The sequence below is a fragment of the Macaca mulatta genome, chromosome 6 (genome assembly GCF_049350105.2).
Source record: "Macaca mulatta isolate MMU2019108-1 chromosome 6, T2T-MMU8v2.0, whole genome shotgun sequence".
NCBI lineage: Eukaryota > Metazoa > Chordata > Mammalia > Primates > Cercopithecidae > Macaca > Macaca mulatta.
The window spans coordinates 143,522,111-143,547,762 of NC_133411.1; the positions used below are offsets into that span (position 1 = coordinate 143,522,111).

General features: G+C 42.0%; 1 protein-coding gene across 3 annotated transcripts in view; it reads right to left on the reverse strand.

The window, feature by feature from the left end:
• Positions 1-1,894: 1,894 nt before the first annotated feature.
• SAR1B (secretion associated Ras related GTPase 1B) overlaps positions 1,895-25,652 on the reverse strand; it is a 30,987-nt gene continuing 7,229 nt past the window's right edge. The window contains exons 1-6 of one of the 3 annotated variants that reach the window (XM_078004212.1): positions 19,077-19,221; positions 17,202-17,321; positions 8,451-8,516; positions 5,307-5,410; positions 4,114-4,245; positions 1,895-3,118 (exon numbers count right to left, since the gene is read on the reverse strand). In XM_078004212.1, the coding sequence (XP_077860338.1) occupies positions 3,002-3,118; positions 4,114-4,245; positions 5,307-5,410; positions 8,451-8,516; positions 17,202-17,250 (468 nt within the window). In that variant the 5' untranslated portion in view covers positions 17,251-17,321; positions 19,077-19,221 and the 3' untranslated portion in view covers positions 1,895-3,001. 3 annotated transcript variants of the gene reach the window in all.

A 25,652-nucleotide genomic window follows, 5' to 3' on the forward strand; every position in this document is an offset into this window, starting at 1 on the left:
CTAAAATTTAGGTCTACACAGGCAGTATCTGTGTTCATATATCTTTGGCACTCATACAAAGATACTGGTTTAAACCAACAGTGAATAATTTTCTTATTCACTGGAGAATAAGAGAAATGTCTGTTCTCCAATTAAAAAATGCCATAATCTCCATTCTAAAAATTCACTGAGATAAACTGAAATCTATCAATTTAACCAGCTTGATCCAAAAGTGTAATTAACAGCAGTCAGTAAAACAGGTGTGGGATAAGAATCTCTTTAAAAGTGTAAAAGTGGTTTGAGACCTTATATTTTTACATTTCAGACTTCAGATTTTAAAAAATATTTTGGACAGTGCCTGATTTGGATGTATACCACAGTGTTAACTACACCCTAACATCTTACAGTGTGGGACACACAATTAGCCTATGTCCCCAGTACCAGTATTTACCTGGAAAATACTCCATGGATGCACATGTTCACACAGGCACATGCAGAGCTGTCTTTCCTCTGTGCTTCTCCTGTTTCTTGCCATCCTCTTACTTTGGTTCTCTTGAAAAAGAGCAGTACCCAGTGCATATACTCTGGAGAGGTTCTCAGAGCTGGACAGTAAGTCCTCTGGCTCAGGAACTCTGCCCCCTAAAGCTGGGAGGAAAGCTGGTTGCTGCTAAACATGGCTTCCTTTCTAGAGGCTCGGGCCATAAAAATCTTATATCTTTGGGAAAATACCCACAGTTTAGCTGTGGTCCACAAAGTGACTTTGTTTCTTTGATCCTAGTGCTACAATTAGAATGAGGGTTCTGGAGCGAGATATATTATACCAGAAAGCATTTTTCCTGGCTAGAGAAACCAGTACGTTTTTTTCCTTTATGCCAATTTACAACACAAATAATTAACTTCTTCAGTATCACAACAGATACTCTAGGAAATACTTGAAGAAAGGCAGGTCCCCGAAGGTACTAAAGACAGTTATTTTTAATAAGACTTAGTTCTATTTAGTCAGAACTTAAGGAGTACTTTAAATCTATCTGGAAGAAGAAATCAATAGGCTGCAATGTCATGTTCTACTTTTCCCGTAGTGCTACTGATGTTTCTAGGAAGAGAGGGAGCACTTTTATTTTCATTTAGAAAGAAGATGAAAGTGAAACAGAATAGTCAGATTACTGAAACCAAACGTCATCTTAAGAAGTGACCTTGTCCCCTTAGCTAAATAGTAGTTCCTTCCAGTCATATTCCTCAATCCTTATCTGCTTCATAGGTTGTATTATCGATGACAAAAAGGACTGTAACTCTGACATGGACAATGGCTACAGAAATCACTAATTTTTGATATTAAAATTATTCTTGATGGAATTGGTTAAATATACTATAAAACGTGGCTTATAATCAAGATAAATCTTAAACTTGAGGGTCTTTAAAAATACATTTTTGGCACTTACCTTTCATTTTATATTACTAATGATGGGAATATTAAAAAATTCAATTTCTTAAGAAATTATAAAGCTTTTGAAAAACTAAAATTTTCTTAGTAAGCCTAGCAATGAGGCTTGCAGGCCCTATCACATGGCAAGCATAATATCTAAAAACAAAAGTTAGGTCAGGCATGGTAGCTCACGCCTGTAATCCCAGCACTTTGGGAGGCCAAGGCAGGCAGATTACTTGAGGTCGGGAGTTTGAGACCAGCCTGGCCAACATGGTGAAACCCCGTCTCTAAAACAAAATGAAACAGCACAACAACAACAAAAAGCCAAACAAACAAAAAGTCTTTGTTGTATGAAGTGAGAACTACCTGAGAGCAAATAAGAAAAAAAGAAAATTGGAAACAAGCACTTGTTTTCTTCTACCAGGATATAAAATATGCCAAAGAGTACAAAAGAGCTATAGGATAGGAACAAAATCTCCACATATCTCAGACTGACACAAAACAAGCTGTTTTATTCCTCAGATATACATGTCTCTACAATGAAACTGCACACAAGGTCCTACTTATTGCTTGCTCCAGGGAGTACCGTTAAATGTAAAGAGACTGGGAATATATCTAAATGTGGAGAGAGTGGCGCCTGTCATTGCTTTTGGGGAAGAGGCACAGATTACCCCATTGTGCACCAATAAGATTGCAGCACTTCAGAATTAGACAGCTGGGATGGAACTACAGAGCCTACCAAACTGAGAATCAACCTTGTGTACCATAAATGCGCTTTTCTTCAGAAAGCCAATCCCACAGGGACTAGGACACAGACCCCATCAGCAATGGTAGTGGCAGCATTACTAATAAAAATACACATGATTCAGGGATACATGGTATCAGGTGCAACTGACCACAACCATCTCATGGTAAATACATAAGCCTTGAGAGGCTTAAATGCTATTCTAAATATTCTGAAGGAATCTCCTTTCCCAACAACCACCTCATATGCCTAATATTAAATACTCAAATTTTCAGAGTATACTAGCTAGATAAGACACCTTTAAATGAAACATTTGCCCAACAAGGATGCCAAACATTAGAGTTTGTTTTATTGCATGACGTTTGCATAAGAAAAAATGTTATTGAAAACTGTAAGGCATCATGCAATCATTGAATAAGCTAATTATTAACTGTACACTTAAGATAGGTGGACATATAATCTAAAATTTAAAAACTAGTTCCAAAAAAGTACATAAAAAATTTAACATGATGAGCTTTTAAATATGGTTTATATTTATAGTTTCATCTTGTTAAAAAGTGCTTCAAATGTACTGCTGGAAAGTTGCTCTTTACAAATGGCGCCGGGGTGATGTCAGATTATAAACTGTAAAAACCAATTACTTTTATGGAATTAGAAAGCTAACATCGTGATATTCAAACTTACTTGAATCAGTTTTCAATTCTCACTCAAATTAAGTTGATATAACATTAATAATCTAAAAAACATCTGTTTTATAACCAGCAAAAGTCTATTGAATTCAAGTTATGCATGTTGAGCAAACAAATCTCTGAGTAAGCCTGAACGTTGACACGTGGAACCAACGTGGGTGTGTGTTAATCAATGTACTGTGCCATCCAGCGGAAGCCTTCTCCGTAACCTTGTCTTTTGAGCACACTACACATGAAAACTTCTAAGGGTCGGGCATTCAGTTCTTTCAGAGATACACTCCCCTAGAATAGAAGAGAGACATTTTGTTGGAATTTTATGAAATTAATAAAGCCCCACATCCCAGCAGAATTATAGGTTCTACTTTAGAACAAAGAATGGCTGTGATAAATCCATGACTGTGATAAAGTCATGGCTGCTTGGCATCCAAGCCCCATGAACACACAAGAAGCCTCCTTCTCTCACTCTACCTTAGGACAGGATGGCCACTCAGTGGGAAAGAGGTTAGCTTGCAAGATACCCAAGAATAAAAAAAATCTGACTTAGAAAAAAATCTGAACTGGCTGCACTAATATTAAAGACAAACATTCCCTGAGAAGGTTTACGACCAAACAAGGCATTTCCTAAAATTAATGTCGAGCTAATTTATGAAAAAGACAGAAAACAGACTAAAGTCTACTTTGTCTAACTTAAGAGCCTCCTGCTATATGCTGCAGTCTTTCTCCACCCTGAAATAGTATATGTAAACTAAGAAAATTCTGTAAGCCTCAGAGGTTCTTCCATTGTTTATCTGGATTTTTTCAATGCTGATGTTTTCCCCAAAATAAATCCTAGGAAAAGTGAATACCAAAACAATCCGTCTTAAAGCTTATTATAAAGTATATGCTCAGAAAATCCTAAAATATTCCCATAACCAAGTTTATGTCTTATTTATCTCTGGTAAACTCAGGGCCTAAACACACTACTGGTATACTTAAACACTGAAATATATCGTTTGGTGGCTAATTCTGAAAATGTATGATGAATAACTTTGAAAGCTTTAATTTAGTTTCCCATAAGCACAAGCGTTAGGCATAACTGATTCTTGACATTTTTGTTGTCACCAAGAAAAGGTTTCATTCCATGGCAGAAAGAGATGAAGACATCAAAAAGACCCACATGTATAAATGACGGTTTAAGAAAAAAAAAAGATAATGGGCTTGTATAGTTCGACAATAGTAATTTAAGAAGACATTCGTACTGTAGAATTAAACACACCCATCATAATTTTTTTTTTTACCTTTCCTGTTGTCTGACCATATAAACCAAACATCTCTCGCAACCTCTCTTCACTGATGGCTTCAGGTCTGTCGATCTTATTCCCAAGAATCAGTATAGGCACATTAGCAATGGTTTCATCTGTCATTAGTGACTGAAAAAAACAAAACAATACAAAACAAGAGTTGATATGAAACCATCCGAAGAGCTTATTTTGATATGATAAAACAGTAAAGGACTCATTCTCTACCATATCATGTCATACCAACTTTCTTTGTCAAACTTTCCCCACATTTTAAATTGACCTCAATGAAACCATAAGCTCAATTCTTCTGTCTTCCTACGACTCTTCCTGTGAATGTTTACTCTGCTCACCCTGTAAAGCAGTGACACAGAGTGTACAGAGCCAGCACCTTAGAGGTGGACAGATCTGGTTTCACTTCTGGTTCTGCTGCTTCTGAGATGTGACTTTGGGCAAGTTAGCCTGACTGAAGCTCCAGAGAGAATTAGGAACAGTAGCATCCACCCTATGAAGTTGAGAATTAAATGAAGTAATACGCACAGTCTCTGGAACAAAGTAGGAACTCAGGCATTCTCTTTCCTTGTTTCGCAACCATAGAACCTACCTGGCCTTTTCCACATGTACAAGTATTTGTTTGCCTGCTCTAGGCAGAGCCATGGTAGATCAACCTTCAACCAAATCATGGACCTGCTTACTCTGTGGCCCCAGATCTGGTGCTGACCTTGCCTGCTGCTGTTGGGCCCCTTTACAAAGTATCTGACCTGGGATACTGGAGGGGAGGTAGCTACATATGCCTCTGCTCACTCCTGGGAGTAGTGTCAAAGATGGCAAGTCCTATCATTTCCAGGTTGTGGCTTAAGAAATAGCATCCTAGCATGACCAGGGACTCAAGATCAACCCACTCCAGGAATATAGCAGACATGAAATATACTAAAAGGGTACATTCTGTACAGGGTGAGCTTCTTAAGTCTTCATAAAGGATGTCTGTGTTAGTACTTCCGCAATAGCTACAATTACTCAGTTACTGCCTCTGCATTCTATCACTACTTAAAGCAATCACTGAGCTCAACAAATTGCCAAGAGTTTCATCAGAGACTGCAGAAAAGCTGCACTCTGATACCTAAATCTCCAACCTACTTCTGCAGGCTTACCAGAGTGATTTGACTATATTTAGTTTCAATTATTTAACTTACATCAAGTTCTTCTTTTGACTCTAACAGCCTTTCATGGTCTGCACAATCCACCAGAAATACAATGCCATTGATAGCAGGAAGATAGTTTTTCCACACTCTTCGAGCTAACAAAAACAACCAGGAGTTAGAGTTTATTTGTTGGTCAAACCCAGCAGATGGTTTAAGCAAAGAGTCCAACAAGATATCAAGTGCAGTAATCCCTTAGCTGCTGGTACTTCACAATATATTCAAGTTAATCTTTTAACTTGAATATAATGGTGCCAAATTCTTCTGAGAATAACAAAGAGGAAATTTCAGGTTTTCCTTGATTGTGGCCAAGTCAAATACTTTAGTCTCTTCCAACTACCATATGTAAGAAGTAGAATATTTAAAATAAAAATAAAAACAAAATGATACACATTAAGTTCATTGGAGGACCGTTACTATATAAATCTAAAATATAAGCAGTAAAAAAAAACTACATATATGTGTAATTATATATACATAAAAATGTGTATATTTATGTTACATATATATGCAGTGTTCATTTTTTGACATTTCTAGTTATCAGATTTTTTTTTTGGCCAGTGATAAATTTAGAATGAGTGACAGAAGGAAAGTAATATCAGGTACAAGCTTGTTAAAATAATAAGGCTGGGTGTGGTGGCTCACACCTGTAACCCCAGCACTTTGGAAGGCCAAGGCAGGTGGATTGCTTGAGCTCAGGAGTTCGAGACCAGCCTGGACAACATAGTGAAACCTCATCTCTACAAAAAAACACAAAAAATTAGCCAAGCTGGATGCAGTGGCTCATGCCTGTAATCCCAGCACTTTGGGAGGCCGAGGCAGGTGGATCACCTGAGGTCAGGAGTTGACCAGCCTGGCCAACATGGCGAAACCCCGTCTCTACTAAAATTATAAAAATTTAGCCGGGCTTGGTGGCGGGCACCTGTAGTCCCACGCTGAGGTAGGAGAATCACTTGAAACCGGGAGGTGGAGGTTGCAGTGAGCTGAGATCCCACCATTGCACTCCAGTCTGGGTGACAGACTCCGTCTCAAAAAAAATTAGAAAATGTGGTGGTGTGTGCCTGCCCAGCTACTTGGGAGGCTGAGGTGGGAGGATGGCGCCTAGGAGGCAGGGGTTGCAGTAAGCCAAGATCATGCCACTGCACTCCAGCCTGGGAGTCAGAGCCAGACTCTGTCTCAAAAAAATAAGTAAATTAAAAAAAAAAAAATAAAAACTGTTTTACTCATAACAGAAAAGAAGCTCAAATGTTAATAATTAACTAAAGTCTATGAAATCATAAGAGTAGTTTTTTCCACAATGTAACTTTCTTCACTGACTTGAGTTGTATGACATATCTTTTTTTTTTTTTTTTAAGAGACAGGGTCTTGCTCTGTCATCCAGGCTAGTTCACTGTAGCCTCAGACTCTTGAGCTCAAGCCATATTCCCATCTCAGCCTCCTGAGTAGGTAGGACTATCAGTGTCTATCGCTATGCCCCATTAATTTTTTAAATTCTGTGTAGAGACAGGGTCTTGTTATGTCGCATGGCTGGTCTCGAACTCCTGGCTTCAAGTGATCCTCCCAATCTCAGCCTCTCAAAGCGCTGGGATTATAGGCTTGAGACCCCACACCCAGCCATTATGACATGTCTTGAAAACAATATAGAAATGAAGTCTCAGACAAATTCCATTAGATTCCAATTCTAATAATCATATTCCAGAAATTATTTTGTGTATATGCCAGACAATTACATGTCTCAAATGTGCTTTCACTAGTCAGAACCATTTACAATCTTTTCAACTATATGTTGTATCAGGTCTTTAGAATGCCCACCAACTCGGTAATATTCATTAGTTATGACTTACTATGAGGTAGATGTTGCCACATACTTTTGGGGATATAAAAAATGAACAGGCCAGGTGTGGTGGCTCACACCTGTAATCCCAGCACTTTGGGAAATTGAGGCAGGAGGACTGCTTGAGGCCAGGACTTCAAAATCAGTCTGGGCAAGATTGTGAGACCCCATCTCTACAAAAAAAATTTTTAATTAAAAAAAAACAAAACAAAACAGGATTTTAGTCCCCACAAGTTTAATATAGGAGATAAGGCAGTCTTTCCAAACTTGTTGCAGACATGTACACAAATATACTAAGTGCTATGAAGTACAGCTGAGAGAACTCCAACTGAGAATGGCTTCCCAAGGGAGGTAGCAGGGCATATGCTGGGGCCTGAAGGGGTTACTCATGTGTGGATGGGGATGGCATGAACAAAAGCATGGAGGTAGGAAAACACCAAGAAGGTCTGATTTGGTTGAAGTAAAAAGAATGGGAAGGGGAATAGTGGGAAATAAAGACCAGAAAAGTAGGCCAGGTGTGGTGGCTCACACCTATAATCCCAACTTTTGGGAGGCTGAGGTGGGAGGATTGCTTGAGCCCAGGAGTTGGAGACAAGCCTGGGCAACACAGTGAGTGAGACCCTGTCTCTATAAAATAATTTTTAAAAGCCCAGAAAAGTAAACTGGGAACAGATCATAGAGATCCTGAACGCCAGGTTAATGAGTTTGGCCTTTATTTTGTTGGTAATGAGTTAGCCACTGAAGGTTTTTTTGTTTTGTTTTGTTTGTTTGTTTTACAGAGCAGTAACATGTTCATAACATGATTATGACAGTGAGAGGTAGATTGAAGTAGAGAGAATGGAAGTTAATTTTACTCATACACTTTACCACCAAAAGCAATTCCGATTTGAATTGGCCAGAAGTATCATGAAAATCACCCTTTGCTTTTAAAGCATTTATTGGGGAGTAATAATCCCTAAATTTTAAATCTACTCTGGCCTTGCGTGACTAGAATGAGATTTCATGCACTAGAACTAATGGCCACATTTTTGTTAAGTTAAAATAAAACAAAGTGACTGTAAGAGTAAGAGAATCTTACCTTGAACATGGCGAAACCCCATCTCTACTAAAAATACAAAAATTAGCCGGGCGCGGTGGCACATGCCTGTAATCCCAGCTGTTGGGGAGGCTGAGGCATGAGGATTACTTGAACCCAGGAGGCAGAGGTTGCAGTGAGCTGAGATTGCACCACTGCACTCCAGCCCAGGAGACAGAGTGAGAGACCCTGTCTCAAAAAAAAAAAAAAAAAAAAAAAAGAATCTTACCTTGAACATGTCCACCCAGATCAAAAGTTGTAAACGTCATGCCAGCAATGGTCAGTTCTTCTGAAGCTAAATAAGATTTTAAAATATTTTTACAACATGAAAATCAGAAACCCATTAATAATGCTAAAAGTAGAGGTTACTCTTCAAAGACTTTCATCCCCATCTAATTAGGAATAAATAGTAACTTCTCTTAGAAGCAAAATTTATTCAAAGACCCATGCTAACATTCTTAAATATCTGCCAGCCGTAATAAAGAAATTAATGTACTTTATGTTCTTAGCTCCCACAATTTAGCCTAAATATTTGTCCTGACATACTTATACTGGTCCAAGCAAGCATTAGGTCATAGCCTGTTCCTCTTCCTTATTTGAAGGTGTTTTTACCTTTCTCAGCATACCACAAGTTACTTCCTCCTTCCTTTGTTCTCCTCTGCCTCTTTTAAAAAGTTCTAAGTTGCTAGCCAATGAGGACAAACACAGAATGTGAGGTCCCATTCCGGCCAATGGAAACCGGACACAGCAGCAGGGTGGACGCATCACATTATAAATGACCCTGTCTCCTTTGTTCGGTGTACTCTTGTGGCAAAATTGCTGGCGAGTGTACCCTTTCTGCAGAAAGCAAAAATGGCCTTGCTGAGAAAATTAAATTTACGTTTAAGTGCTATTTCTTTACAGCACCAGGGAACAAGCATTTCTAACAATAGCTTATATGACTACTTAATGTTTGATTTACTTTTATGGTAAATAAGGTCAAATCAAACATTTAGGAACTGGTACAATAATACCTTTTTTGTAATTAGATATACACCAATTCATACTGACAATATAACAACTAATTGTAATATTCAGTTCTGGTATTCTACTCACCACAAATCCAACATTTATTTTTCCTTCTCTATTCTTCCTGCTGAAAATGTTAATCTATTCAGACAGTTATTTGCTATGAATTCAAGTAACTGTTTCAATCTAATAACTGTTCATATAATTCATCTTAAATGATACAGGTGAGATAATTTTCTCATGACTGACATAAGACAGTCTTTAATAACAAAAACAATTATCATAAAAAATTGTGGCCATTATTTCCATAACTATCTTTCTTCCTCCTCCATTCCACTTCTGGGACTTTAGTTGCAGGTTTGTTAGACTGCCTGATGTTGTCCCACTGGTCATCGAGGCTCTGTTTATTTTGCTTTCTGTCACTTTTCTCTCTGTGCTTCATTTTGGATAGTTTCTATTGCATTGAGTTAAGTTTAGTGGTCTTTCCTTTTGCAGTACTGGCACTATCTAATTTACTATTAATCTTATCCATTGAAATTTTCATTTCAGGCTGGACATGGTAGCTCATGCCTATAATCCCAGACTTTGGGAGGCCAAGGTGGGAGAATCACTTGAGCCCAGGAGCTCGAGACCAGCCTGGGCAACACAGGGAGACCCTGTCTCGAAGGAAAAGAAAAGAAAGTTTCATTTCAAATACTGTATTTTTCATTTCTAGAAGTTTCATTTGATTCCATTTTATATCTTCCATTTCTTTCCTCATGTTTGTATTTTCCTTTAAGTCCTTGAGGACATTCATAACGATTGTCTTAATGTCTTCATCTGCTAATTCCATCATCTTTGTCACACTTGTGTCTGTTTCTACTGACTGAATCACACTTTCCTGTTACTTTGCATGTCTAGTAATTTCATATTGAGTGCTGGATTTTGCTGTAGTCCTTTGAAGAAGGTTGAACTTTGTTCTGACAGTTCACTTGCTTGCAGATCAGTTTTTAAGATTTGTTAGAAGGCTAAATGGGATTAAACAACAATGATTCCTAGCCCCATGAGAGCTCTAGTAATTATCTGGCCAACATATAATTGTTCTTTGACTAGGCTTTTGGAGTTTTACCCACTGCATACACAGATTGGTATTTGGCTATGTAAATTTCTAGAGTCCTTTCTCTCTAGAGGTCCCTCCTCTCTGGTACTCCCTCCTCTCTGTCCTAGCAAAAAAATTCTAGTCCTGTTGGCCTCTCCAAATTCTGGTCTACATCTCCTCAACTCAGCAAGACTATTGGACTATGTTTGGGCATCCTCTCTTTGCACCATGGTCTGAAAATTACCTCTTGGCATAAAACTAAAATAGAGTTGTTTCCTTTCTCTCAGGAATCACAGTCCTGGGCTAGCTGTTGCCCAATGTCTGAAAACAGTTGTAGCATCTTTTTTTGTCCAGTTTTCTAATTGTGTACAGTGGGAGGGTAATTCCAGACCCAGTACTCTCTTATGGCCAAAAGCTCAAGTGCCCCATAATGACAACGTAAGTGTTAGTGTAGCTACTTTAGCCCAGAGTATTTTATCTTGTTAAGAAATTCTGGGCCGGGCGCGGTGGCTCAAGCCTGTAATCCCAGCACTTTGGGAGGCCGAGATGGGCGGATCACGAGGTCAGGAGATCCAGACCATCCTGGCTAACACGGTGAAACCCCGTCTCTACTAAGAAATACAAAAAATAGCCAGGCGAGGTGGCAGCGCCTGTAGTCCCAGCTACTCGGGAGGCTGAGGCCGGAGAATGGCGTGAACCCGGGAGGCGGAGCTTGCAGTGAGCTGAGATCCGGCCACTGCACTCCAGCCTGGGCTACAGAGCAAGACTCCGTCTCAAAAAAAAAAAAAAAAAGAAATTCTGGGGGCCGGGCGCATTGGCTCATGATTGTAATCCCAGCACTTTGGGGGGCCGAGGTGGGCGGATAACGAGGTCAGGAGATTGAGGCCATCCTGGCTAACATGGTGAAACCCCATCTCTACCAAAAAAAAAAAAATACAAAAAAATAGCTGGGCGTGGTGGCAGGCACCTGTAGTCCCAGCTACTCGGGAGCCTGAGGCAGGAGAACGGCGTGAACCTGGGAGGTGGAGCTGGCAGTGAGCCGAGATTGCGCCACTGCACTCCAGCCTGGACAACAGAGTGAGACTCCGTCTCAAAAAAAAAAGAAAAAGAAATTCTGGGCTGGGTGTGGTGGCTCACGCCTGTAATCCCAGCACTTTGGGAGGCTGAGGCAAGTGGATCACTTGAGGTCAGGAGTTCCAGACCACCGTTGGCAACATGGTGAAACCCTGACTCTACTAAAAATACAAAAATTAGCCAGGCATGGTGGCAGGTGCCTGTAATCCCAGCTACTTAGGAGGCTGAGGGAGGAGAATCACTTGAACCCAGGAGATGGAGGCTGCAGTAAGCCGAGATTGCACCATTGCACTCCAGCCTGGGCAACAGAGAGACTCTGTCTTAAAATAAAAAGAAATTCTGGGCTGGGCGAGGTGGCTCACGCCTGTAATCCTGGCACTTGGGGAGGCCGAGGTAGGTGGATCACTTGAGGTGAGGAGTTTGAGACCATCCTGGCCAACATGGTGAAATCCGTCTCTACTAAAAATACAAAAATTAGCCGGGAGTGGTGGTAGGCGCCTGTAATCCCAGCTACTCGGGAGGCTGAGGTAGGAGAATCGCTTGAACCCGGGAGGCGGAGGGTGCAGTGAGCCCAGATTGCGCCATTGCACTCCAGCCTGGGGGACAAGAGCGAGACTTTGTCTCAAAAAAAAAAAAAAATTATATGTGTAGATTGCCAAATGAATAAAATATTTAATACAATCTATATTCAAAGTCACTGTTCATAAGGAAAAGATAATGCTTAGATGTGGTTGGCAAACCACCTCTATGGTAATAATTCCCAAGATACTTTCTGCTTTATAAAAGAAGTCTGAATTTGACTATTTAAGATACAGAACACTGTTAACATCCCAGAAAGTCTCCTCTTGCCCCTTCGCAGTCAATCCCCATTTTCATCTCCAGAAGCAACCACTGATCTGAATTCCATTACCACAGGTTAGTTTTGTCTGTTCTAGAATTTCATATAAATGGTATCACACAGTAGATAACTTTTTATGACCGGCTTCGGCCACGTAGCATAATATGACTGAATGTATCAGTGGTTTATTCATCTTTTTGCTAAGTAGCATTCCATTATTTATCCATTCCTTTTTTGATGGACATTTGAGGTATTTCCAGTTTTTGGCTATTACAAATAAAATTTGTATAGACTGGGCATGGTGGCTCACACTTGTAATCCCAGCACTTTGGGAGGCTGGGTGGGTGGATCGCTTGAGCCCAGGAGTTCAAGACCAGCCTAAGCAACATGGTGAAACCCTATCTCTACAAAAAAATTTAAAAATTAGCCAGATGTGGTAGCATGTGCCTGTAGTTCCAGCTACTTGGGAGGTTGAGGTGGGAAGATCACTTGAACCTGGGAGGTCCAGGCTGCAGTGAGCCGTGATTGTGCCATTGTGCTCCAGTCTGGGCTACCAAGTGAGACTCTGACTCAAAAACAAAACAAAACAAAACCCAACTCACCACCAACAAATAAAGCTAGTATAAACATTTTTGTACAAGGTTTTTGGTAAATATATTTTCTCATTTCTCTTGGGTAAATAGGAGTAGAACTGCCAGATCAAAGGATATATGCAGGTTTTCACATATGCTTTTTTTTCCTTTTCAAAAATTTTTTTTTTTTTTTTTTTGAGACGGAGTCTCGCTCTGCCGCCCAGGCTGGAGTGCAGTGGCCCGATCTCAGCTCACTGCAAGCTCCGCCTCCCGGGTTTATGCCATTCTCCTGCCTCAGCCTCCTGTGTAGCTGGGACTACAGGCGCCCGCCACCTCGCCCGGCTAGTTTTTTGTATTTTTTTAGTAGAGACAGGTTTTCACCGTGTTAGCCAGGATGGTCTCGATCTCCTGACCTCGTGATACGCCCGTCTCGGCCTCCCAAAGTGCTGGGATTATAGGTTTGAGCCACCGCGCCCGGCCTCAAAAATTTTTTCTTTTCCACACCACAACAGATCACATATGCTTTTGATTAATTAAAAAATATGAGTTGAAATGAATGTGAGCTGCAGGAAAGGCTGAGATAGCATCTGTTTTCCCCTAGTATCTAGAACAATGTGTGACATAAAGTAGGTGCTCAATAAATATTTGAATAAATGAAAGAGAACAACATCAACAAATTTAAAAATGACTTACACCTAATACTTAAGACCACTCTGTAGTCTCTTCCAGTTATGCTGGTTTTTTTTTTTTTCCCTGTGTTTTTTGTTTTTTTTGAGATGGAGTCTGGCTTTGTTGCCCAGGCTGGAGTGCAGTGGTGCGATCTCGGCTCACTGGAACCTCCGCCTCCTGGGTTCAAGCAATTATCCTGTCTCCACCTCCCAAGTAGGTGGAATTACAGGCATGTGCCACTGTGTCCGGCTAATTTTTGTATTTTTAGTGCAGACGGGGTTTCACAATTTTGGCCAGGCTGGAAATTATGCTGTTTTTGCAGACGATTTGTCAATTTCAGGAAATCTTCCTTTTCCAACCTCACTAATTATTTTATAGATAAAATACTTTGTTTTGTTTTGTTCCATCCTCGTTCTTTGTTCTTTGAACATTTACTGAACTAATTACAATATTACCTACTTTTGGTCCAGTTCTCAATTTTATATTCATTATTAAGGCTATAGTTATTATTTCATAATTAATCTATAGATTAACTTGTCTATCTGATTCATAAAATTTTCACCTGTAAAAGTAAGGTCACAAGTTAAATTAGGTTTCTGTTTCTAATAATTTTCTCACTTTAATGTTAACTTTATTCTCAGATTCATTACATAACCTTAAATACAAAATGAAATTTATTAAATAATTTGCAGAGTCAGTCAAGTGTGGTGGCTCACGCCTGTAATCCCAACACTTGGGGAGGCCAAGGCAGGTGGATCACTTGAGGCCAGGAGTTCAAGACCAGCCTGGCCAACATGGCGAAACCTGGTCTCTACTAAAAATACAAAAATTTGCTGCACTTGGTAGCACATGCCTGTAATCCCAGCTACTCCAGTGGCTCCAGTGGCTGAGGCAGGAGAATTGCTTGAGCCCGGGAGGCAGAGATTGCAGGGGGCCGAGATGGTGCCACTGCACTTCAGCCTAGGCAACAGAGTAAGACTCTGTCTCAAAAAAAGGAAAAAAAAAAAATTTACAGTCATTATTAAAAAACATTATTTTTGGCCAGGCGCGGTGGCTCACGCCTGTAATCCCAGCACTTTGGGAGGCTGAAGCAGGCGGATCAGGAGGTCAGGAGATCGAGTCCATCCTGGCTAACACGGTGAAACCCAGTCTCTACTAAAAATACAAAAAAATTAGCCGGGCGTGGTAGTGGGCACCTGTAGTCCCAGCTACCCAGGAGGCTGAGGCAGGAGAATGGTGTGAACCTGGGATGCCAAACTTGCAGTGAGTTGAGATCATGCCACTGTACTCCAGCCTGGGCGACAGAGTGAGATTCTGTCTCAAAAACAACAACAACAAAATTATTATTTTTTTCCTTTTTTGGAGATGGGGTCTTGCTATGTTGCCCAGTCTGGTCGTGAACTCCTGGGCTCAAGCTATCCTCCTGCCTGTGCCTCCCTAAGTGCTGGGATTATAGGCATGAGCAACCACACCTGGCCCAGGGGGTCTTCCTAAAAAAACAAGAACACACAACTTATTTTTAAAATTGTTTTAAAACCTTCCATTTTTGGCCGGGTGTGGTGGCTCATGCCTGTAATCCCAGCACTTTGGGAGGCTGAGGCAGGCAGATCACCTGAGGTCAGGAGTTCGAGACCAGCCTGACCAACACAGAGAAACCCCATCTCTACTAAAAATACCAAAAAATTAGCTGGGCATGGTGGCACATGCCTGTAATCCCAGCTACTCAGGAGGCTGAGGCAGGAGAATCATTTGAACCCAGGAGGCGGAGGTTGCGCCATTGCACTCCAGCCTGGGCAACAAAAGCAAAACTCTGTCTCAAAAAAAAAAAAAAAAGACCTTTCAAGTTTTGGTTGGGCATGGTGGCTCACGTCGGTAATCCCAGCACTTTGGGAGGCTGAGGCAGGCGGATCACCTGAGGTCAGGAGTTCGAGACCAGCCTGGCCAACGTGTTGAAACCCCATTTCTACTAAAAATACAAAAATTAGCTGGGTGTGGTAGCGCGTGCCTGTAATCCCAGCTACTTGGGAGGCTGATGCAGGAGAATTGCTTGAACTCAGAAGGCAGAAGTTGCAGTGAGCCGAGATCATGCCATTGCACTCCAGCGTGGGCAACAGAGCGAGACTCCATCTCAAAAAAAAAAAAAAACTTTCAATTTTTTTGGCATTTTTTGTTTCTTTAGAGACAGGGTCTCACTCTGTTGCCCATGTTAGGAGTGCAGTGGCACAATCATAGCTCAATGAAGCCTTGAACACCTAGGCTTAAGTGATCCTCCTGCCTCAGCCTCCCAAGTACCTAGGACTACAGGTATATGCCACCATGCCAGACTAATTTTTTGTTTTTGTTTTTGTAGAGATGGAGTCTCCGTATGTAGCCCAGGCTGGTTTTAAACTCCTGGGCTCAAGTGATTCTCCTGCCTTAGCCTCCCAAAGTGCTGGGATTACAGACATGAGCCACCATACCCACCCCTGTTTTAAAACGTACTGTGTGTCGATGTATACCTTGTTTTCTTTAGATTAATTCTGTGGTGTAAATTAGATATTGTTGAGGTTATTAACACTAGAAAAATAACTGGTTAATAAATTCTGTTACCAGTCATATATAAAACTATAATGTATCTACTGAATTAGTGCTTAAAATAGTTCAAGGTGCAGTGGCTCCCATCTTTAATCCCAACACTTTGGGAGGCAGAGGCAGGCGGATCACTTGCACCTGGGAGTTCGAAGGGTGAGCTATGATCATACCACTGCACTCCAACCTACATGACAGAGCAAGACCCTGTCTCTACATAAATAAAATAAAGTAATATGGCTTTAAAATCTAAAAGAAGGCTGGGCGCAGTGGCTCACGCCTGTAATCCCAGCACTTTGGGAGGCCGAAGCGGGTGGATCATGAGGTCAGGAGATCGAGACCATCCTGGCTAATACGGGAAATACAAAAAATTAGCCGGTGTGGTGGTGGGTGCCTGTAGTCCCAGCTACTCGGGAGGCTGAGATAGGAGAATGGCGTGAACCCGGGAGGCGGAGCTTGCAGTGAGCCAAAGTCGTGCCACCGCACTCCAGCCTAGGCGACAGAGTAAGACTCCGCCTCAAAAAAAAAAAACAAAAAAAACAAAACAAAACAGAAAGAAAAAAAATTCAGGTTATGTAAACAAGGCAGTGGTGGACTATTTACTAATCATGTCACAATCCCTCAGCAACAACTTTTTAATTCCTCAAGCTAGAGAAGGGAGTACTAGCTGATAAAAAGGTATGAGTACTAATTCAAGATCTAAATATACTCCCTGGGAACCAGGTCACCCATAATTTATTATTTTAGGAACAGATCAAATCACTTGATCATAATTTATCTACCAGAAAATGCCCCCAAAACAAAAAACTTGGCCAGGTGCAGTGGCTCATGCCTGTAATCCCAATACTTTGGGAGGCTGAGAGAGGCTGATCACTTGAGCTCAGGAGTTTGAGACCACCTGGGGCAACATATTGAAACCTGGTCTCTGAAAAAATAGAAAAATTAACTGGGCATGGTGGCACATGCCTGTGGTCCCAGCTACTTGGGAGGCTGAGGCAGGAGGATGGCTTAAGCCCAGGAGGCAGAGTGAACTGTGATCATACCACTGCACTGCAGCCTGGGCAACAGAGAAAGACCCTGTCTGAAGCAAAACAAAACAGAACACTTTTGGTTAGTGCTTATGACTCAGCATCATTTGATCAAGTATCACATTGTATATAGGAATATACTTACTGGGATGTAATGTTGGGACATGTTGTCCAAGTCTGTCATCTTTTAGCATGTGTAGCAATGTTGTTTTTCCTGCATTATCCAATCCAAGAAATACTAATTTACCAGTTTTCTTATATAATCCTGCAAAGCAAGAGCTATGATTGGTCAAAGTGATATCTGACACTAATTATCCAAATGAATTTAAATTTGGCTTGGAGTTCTAAACCTATTTTCAGTTTTTAAAAAGCTATTTTAAATCTATTCATGGCTGGGCACTGTGGCTCACATCTCTACTCCCAGCACTTTGGGAGGCTGAGGCAGGCAGATCACCTGAGGTAAGGAGTTTCACACCAGCCTGGCCAACATGGTGAAACCCTGTCTATACTGAAAATACAAAAATTAGCCAGGTGTGGTGGCATACGCCTATAATCCCAGCTACTCAGGAAGCTGAGGCAGGAGAATCACTGGAACCCCGGAAGCAGAGGTTGCGGTAAGCTGAGATCATGCCACTGCACTCCAGCCTGGGTGACAAAGTGAGACTCTGTCTAAAAAAATAAATAAATGAAAATAAAATAAATAAATCTATTCATGATTTGGGACTTCAGATAATTATAAAACCAAACTTCAACCCAGTCAATAGAATATGTGTGTTGCCTTAACATATCTACAATGCCAAAATGCTGATTACTTTAATTTTAGAAGTATCAATCAGGTATTGATTGACAGATAAATTGATAAATAGAAAAAAGGCAGCATTGACCAATTTATAATAGACTGGAATTGAACTGCTAAATTTCATATTGAACTTAATTAATTAATTTATTTAGAGACAGTGTCTTACTCTGTTGCTCAGGCTGGAGCGTAGTGGCATGATTACAGCTTGCTGCAGCCTCAACTTCCTGGGCTCAAGTGATCCTCCCACCTCAGCCTCCTGAGTAGCTGAGATTACAGGTGTGCACCACCATGCCCGACTAATTTTTGTATTTTTTGGTAGAGATGGGATTTCACCATGTTAGCCAGGCTGGTCTTGAACTCTTGGCCTCAAGCGATTGGCCCACCTTGCCTTCCCCAAAGTGCTGGTATTATAGGCGTGAGCCACATGCCCAACCAAACTTTATTTTTCCATGTTTAATTGTCTAACCTCCACAGAACTGCATGTGAGCCAGCCACCGCACCTGACTGAAATAAACAAACTTTTAAAGACATTAGGCAATTATAGTTTCAGGCCATCCGTTTTCTAATAAATTCATACTAAAATAACACCTAGTCCTTTGTCCATGCTTAAGTCTAAGAAGTAAATTGTTTGATGTCCTAATCTTTTATTTTTGGGGGGAGAACTATATATATATTTTTTATCATTAAGGAATCTACTTCTATGACTATCACTACTATGAGTGTCATGAAAAAGTAATTTGCCCAAGATTACATAATTTAAAAGGGATGCAATGAGTAACTCAACATATTTGTATGATTACAAAGCCCATGTTCTTTTTTTTTTTTTTTTTTGAGATGGAGTCTCACCTGTGGCCCAGGCTGGAGTGCAATGGCCTGATCTCGGCTCACTGCAACCTCTGCCTCCCAGGTTCAAGCAATTCTCCTGCCTCAGTCTCCCGAGTAGCTGGGACTACAGGCACGTGCCACCACGCCCGGCTAATTTTTTGTATTTTTAGCAGAGACGGGGTTTCACCATATTAGCCAGGATAGTCTTGATCTCCTGACCTCGTGATCCACCTGCCTCAGCCTCCCAAAGTGCTGGGATTACAGACGTGAGCCACTGCGCCTGGCCTTAACTATTCTTAACTATTGCTTCATATATAAAGAGGCTCAACACAATAAGCACTATTATATAAATAAAACAAAAGGAGATAACTATAGAGAACAAAGGCACAATATTACCTAAAAACTGTAGCAAGGAGGCCGGGCACGGTGGCTCACGCCTGTAATCCTAGCACTTTGAGAGTCCAAGGCGGGTGGATCATTTGAGGTCAGGAGTTCAAGACCAGCCTGGCCAACATGGTGAAACTCCATCTCTACTAAAAATATAAAAAATTAGCCAGGGATGGTGGTACATGCCTGTAATCCCAGATACTCGTGAGACTGAGGCAGGAGAATTGCTTGAACCAGGAGGCGAACATTGCAGTGAGCTGAGACTGCACCACTGCACTCCAACCTGGGCGACAGAGCGAGACTCTCTCTCAAAAAAAAAAAAAGAAAAAAAAAACACAAAAAAAACTGTAGCAAGGCTGGTCACAGTGGCTCAAGCCTGTAATCCTAGCACTTTGGGAGGCTGAGGTGGGCGGATCATGTGAGCTCAGGAGTTCAAGACCAGCCAGGCCAACATGGCGAAGCCCCACCTCTACAAAAAATACAAAAATTAGCCAGCATGGTGGCACACACCTGTAGTACCAGCTACTCAGGAGGTTGAGGCAAGAGAATCGCTTGAACCTGGGAGGTGGAGGTTGCAGTGAGCTGAGATCACGCCACTGCACTCCAGCCTGGGCGACAGAGTGAGATTCCATCTCAAAAACAAACAAACAAACAAAAAAAAGACCAGCTTGGGCAACATAGCAAGACTCTGTCTCTATAAAATTAAAAAAAAAAAAAAAAGAACTGCTGGGTAAAGAAGTCTCATTTAGCATATTATAAACTGCTATTTATGGTGTACAAGCTATTTTATGGAACATGCATTTTAATAATAATCCTGTAAGGATTAAATGACATAAAGCATTAAAGCACATAGGTAAACTAGCTAATGAATGGTAGATATTTCTGTTAGTAATATTCCTAACACCTTAAGAGGTAGGAATTATTACTGCCATTTTACAGATAAGAAAACTCAGGCTAAGGTGAAAAAAGTAATTTGCCAAAGATTACTTAATTTAAAAGCGATACAATGAGTAATTGAACATCTATGTATGATTTCAAAGCCCATATTCTTAACTATTCTTAAGAGACTTGACACAGATAAGCACTATTAAATAAGACCAAAGGGGATAACTATAGAGAATAAAGGACCACCATTACCTAAAAACTGTAGCACACTGCTGAAACCACTGTAAATCCAATCAAATATGAAGGACATATCCAAATCTGATAGGGTCTGAAAAAAAAGAGTTTTTAATTTAGTAGTCAACATTAAACACCAATATACATTAAACGCCAATACTGTTAAACACCAACTCTGAGTAGATAATCCTACAGCAACCTTACTACAAAGAGTTGCACACTCTTATCCAAGCTGGTCTAATATGATCTATACTGTGCATAAAAAACAAAATGCGGGCCGAGTGTGGTGGCTCATGCTTGAAATTCCAGCACTTTGGGAGGCCTAGCTAGGCAGGAGGATTGCTTGAGATTGGGAGTTCAAGACCAGCCTGGGCAGCATGGCGAAACCCTGTTTCTACAAAAAAATAAAAAATTAGCTAGGCGTGGTGGTATGCACTTGAAGTCCCAGCTATTTAGGAGGCTGAGGTGGGAGGATCACTTGAGCCCAGGAGGTTGAGGCTGCAGTAAGCCCTGATCAAACCACTGCACCCTAGCCTGGGTGCCAGAGTGAGACCCTGTCTTAAAAACAAAACAAAACAAAAACCCAAAATGACATTAAAATATCAAGTAGAAACCATTCTTTGTCCATTAAAGTAGCAAAATGAAAAAGAATTATAACAGCCAGGACGAGAAAGGATGTGGTAAAAGAGGCACATGTGGTGGCAGCATAAATTGGTACAAAATCAATTAGGCAATAGTATATCTGTTAATATTATTTGACCCAAGAATTCTACCTTTAGAAATTATCTTAAATGTAGGCCAAGTGCAGTGGCTCACACCTGTAATCCCAGCACTTTGGGAGACTGAAGTGGGTGGATCACTTAAGGTCAGGAGTTTGAGACTATCCTGGCCAACATGGTGAAACCCTGTTTCTACTAAAAATACAAAAATTAGCTGGGCGTGGTGGTGCGCTACTGTAGTCCCAGCTACTCCAGAGGTTGAGGCACGAGAATTGCTTCAGCCTGGGAGGCGGAGGTTGCAGTGACCGGAGATTGTGCCACTGCATTCCAGCCTGGGTGACAGAGTGAGACTCGTCTCAAAAAACAAAAACAAAAAAGGAAATTATCCTAAATATAGAGGCTGGGTGCGGTGGCTCACACCTGTAATCCCAGCATTTTTGGAGGCCGAGGCAGGCGGATCACTTGAGGTCAGGAGTTCAAGACCAGCCAGGGTGGCAACATGGTGAAATCTGGTCTCTACTAAAAACATAAAAATTTGCTGGGTGTGGTGGCACGTGCCTGTAATCCCAGCTACTCAGTAGGCTGAGGCAGAATTGCTTGAACCTGGGAGGCGGAGGCTACAGTGAGCCGAGATCGCGCCACTGCACTCCAGCCTGGGCGACAGAGCGAGACTTCATCTCAACAACAACACAAATTAGCTGTTCATGGTGGGTAGCGCCTGTAATCTCAGCTACTCGGGAGGCTGAGGCACAAGAATCACTTGTACTGGGGAGGAGGAGGGTGAGCCAAGATTTCACCACTGCACTTCAGCCTGGGTGACACAGTGAAAGAGTCTCAAAAAAAAAAAGGAAATTATCCTAAATATAGAAAAGTTTCAAGATATGTATCACAAATGTTACTTAAGAAAAATTTTAGGCCGGGCGCAGTGGCTCAAGCCTGTAATCCCAGCACTTTGGGAGGCCGAGACGGGTGGATCACGAGGTCAGGAGATCGAGACCATCCTGGCTAACACGGTGAAACCCCATCTCTACTAAAAAATACAAAAAACTAGCCGGGCGAGGTGGCGGGCGCCTGTAGTCCCAGCTACTCGGGAGGCTGAGGCAGGAGAATGGCGTGAACCCGGGAAGCGGAGCTTGCAGTGAGCCGAGATCCGGCCACTGCACTCCATCCTGGGCGACAGAGCGAGACTCCGTCTCAAAAAAAAAAAAAAAAAAAGGAAAATTTTAGGCTGGGTATGGTGGCTAGCATCTGTAATCCCAGCACTTTGGGAGGTACAGGCAGGAGGATGGCTTGAGCCCAGGAGTTCAAGACCATCCTAGGCCACATAGTGAGACCCTGTCTCTACCAAAAATGAAAAAAAATTGAGCTGGGCATGGTGGCTCATGCTTGTAGTCCCAGCTACTTGGGATGCTGAGTTAGGAGAATCCCTTGAGCCTGAGAAGTCAAGACTGCCGTGAGTCAGGATTGTACCACTGTACGTCAGCCTGGGCAACAAAGAAAGATCCTGTCTCAAAAAATAAAAAAAAATACTTTATAGTATATACGGCCTATGAGGTATTTATCGAACCTCATTGTGGGTGGTTGGGGAGAGGGAGGAAGAAAAATAGGGAGAAGAGAAAGAGGAGGAGAAGGAAGGTTATATTAATAAAGTAAGTTTCCAAGTCTAATTATACCTGTGTGGAAAAAAAGACTTTTTCTCTTTATGTTCGTCTTATTAGCAATTGGTTCCAGGTGGTAAATTTCTGGGTGTTATCTTTCTGTATTTTTCAAATGTAATCATATTATCAAGTTTTTTTAAAGAGACAGGGGTCTCACTATGTTGCCCAGGTTGGTCTCAAAGTCCTGGGCTTAAGCCATCCTCCCACCTGTGCCTCCCAAAGTGCTGGGGATTACAGGCGTGAGCCACCATGCCTGGCCATTACTGAATGGTATAAAAAATCTTTTAAATCATAGTAGAAAATTCAGTATTTACTTGATATATCGCTTGATAAACCGATACGGTAATATGGAAAATAAGAGGGAAAAAAGCCTCTTAAGAAAGATCACATCCCAGCCTGGCCAACATGGCGAAACCCCATCTCTACTAAAAGTAAAAAATTAGCCAGGCGTGGTAGCACACGTGTGTAATTCCAGCTACTACGGAGGCTGAGGCAGGAGAATTGTTTGAACCCAGGGGGCGGAGGTTGCAGTGAGCCGAGATTGTGCCACTGCACTCCAGCCTGGGTGACAGAGCGAAACTCCGTATCAAAAAAAAAAAAAATAAATCACATATATAAAAATATACTTTTGATCAAGCGTGGTGGCTCACACCAGTAATCCCAGGACTTCGAGTGGCCAAGGCAGGCAGATCACTTGAGGCCAAGAGTTCAAGACCAGCCATGGCCAACATGGCAAAACCCCAACTCTACTAAAAATACAAAAACTAGCTGGGCGTGGTGGTGCATGCCTATAATCCTAGCTTGTCTGGTGGCTGAGGCACAAGAATTGCTTGAGCCCAGGAGGCAGAGGCTGCAGTGAGCCGAAATCTAGCCACTATACTTTAGCCTGGGCGACAGAGTGAGACCCCGTCTCAAAAAAAAAAAAAAAAAATTATACACACACACTCTCTCTCTCTTTCTCTTTCAGGGTTGGGTGTGGGAGCTTATGCCAGTAATCCCAGTTACTCAGGAGGCCAAGGTGGGAGGATCACTTGAGGCCAGGAGTTCAAGACCAGCCTGGGTAATAAAGCAAGACCCCTGTCTCTACAAAAAATAAAAAATTTGCTAGGCATACTGGCACACACCTGTCCCAGCTACTCAGGAGGCAAGAGGATTGCCTGGGAGGCGGAGGTTGTAGTAAGCTGAGATTGTACCACTGCACTCCAGTCTGGGTGACAGAGTGAGACCCAGTCTCAAAAATAAAAAATAAAAATAAAATAAAATCACTCCAGCTCATGACTCTGACAAGTAATTCCTTCGCCTCCCTCATATCCCATATCCACTCATCCCTAGTCCTATCAATTTCTTTCAGTGAAGACTCATGCTTTCTTTGGTTCTCACAGGAACCACCTGGTCAAGAAACTTATGTCACACTCCTAAACAACCATCTTAACCTCAAAATTTGTCTCTATCCTTCTTTTTTTTTTTTTTTTGAGACGGAGTCTCCCTCTGTCGCCAGGCTCGAGTGCAGTGGTACAATCTCGGCTCACTGCAACATCCGCCTCCCGGCTTCAAGTGATTCTCCTGCCTCAGCCTCCCGAGTAGCTGAGATTACAGGTGCCAGCCACTATACTCAGCTAATTTTTGTATTTTTAGTAGAGACAGAGTTTCACCATCTTGGCCAGGCTGGTCTTGAACTCCTGACCTTGTGATCCACCCGCCTTGGCCTCCCAAAGTGCTGGGATTACAGGTGTGAGCCACTGCACCTGGCAACACATATTACTTTCTTACTTGCAGCTTTCCCTAGGTCAAAGTAAACTGCTTACCATTCACTGTGGATAACTCATACTTTGCCATCTTAACACCTTTGCCCTTATGCCTGTAATCTCAGCACTTTGGTGCTTAAAGCAGAGCAGAGCCTATCTCCAGGATTCATAAAGTGTGTGACCTTGGACAAGCTATACATTTCTTCTGAAAAATCTCTCAGGGTGTATAAAGATCAAATGAGGTAAAATGCATAAAATAAGCCTGGTTGTTGTTATTAAGAAGTGAGGCAGCCGGTTACAGTGGCTCAGGCCTGTAATCCCAGAACTTTCGGAGGCCGAGGCAGGCAGATCACGAGGTCAAGAGCTCGAGACCATCCTGGCCAACATGGTGAAACCCCATCTCTACTAAAAATACAAAAATTAGCTGGGCATGGTGGCGCGTGCCTGTAGTCCCAGCTACTTGGAAGGCTGAGACAGGAGAATCACTTGAATCCAGGAGGTGGAGGTTGCAGTAAGCCGAGATCGCACCACTGCACTCCAGCCTGGGCAACAGAGCGAGACTCCATCTCAAAAAAAAAAAAAGAAGTGAGGTCAGGTGCGGTGGTGGCTCATGCCTGTAATCCCAGCACTTTGGGAGGCCGAGGCGGGTGGATCATATGAGATCAGGAGTTCGAGACCAGCCTGGCCAACATGGTGAAATCCTGACTCTACTAAAAATACACAAATTAGGCCAGGCACAGGGGTTCACTCCTGTAATCCCAGCATTTTGGGAAGCTGAGGTGGGTGGATCATCTGAGGTCAGGAGTTCAAGACCAGCCTGGCCAACATGGTGAAACCCTGACTGTACTAAAAATACAAAAATTAGCTGGGTGTGGTCGTGGGCCCCTGTAATCCCAGCTACTCAGGAGGCTGAGGCAGGAGAATTACTTGAACCCAAGAGGCAGAGGTTGCAGTGAGTGGAGATTGCGCCACTGCACTCCAGCCTGGGTGAGAGAGTGAGATCTCAAAAAAAAAAAAAAAAAAATTAGCCAGGCGTGGTGGTGCACATCTGTAGTCCCAGCTACTCAGGAGGCTGAGGTGGGACGATTGCTTGAGCCTCGGAAGTAGAGATTGTAGTGAGCCAAGATCGCACCACTGCACTCCAGCCAGGGTGACAGTAAATGGGGTAAGAGGTTAATACCCCATTTACTCTGAGGCAGTGAGGAGAGATTCCTGTTTCAAAAAATTTCAAACGGTAAAAAACTAAAATCATTTTTTTAAAATGTGGGAAATGGGATAAGGGAAGGAGATTTTCTCTCTTTTTTTTTTTTTTTTTGAGACAGAGTCTTGCTCTGGCGCCCAGGG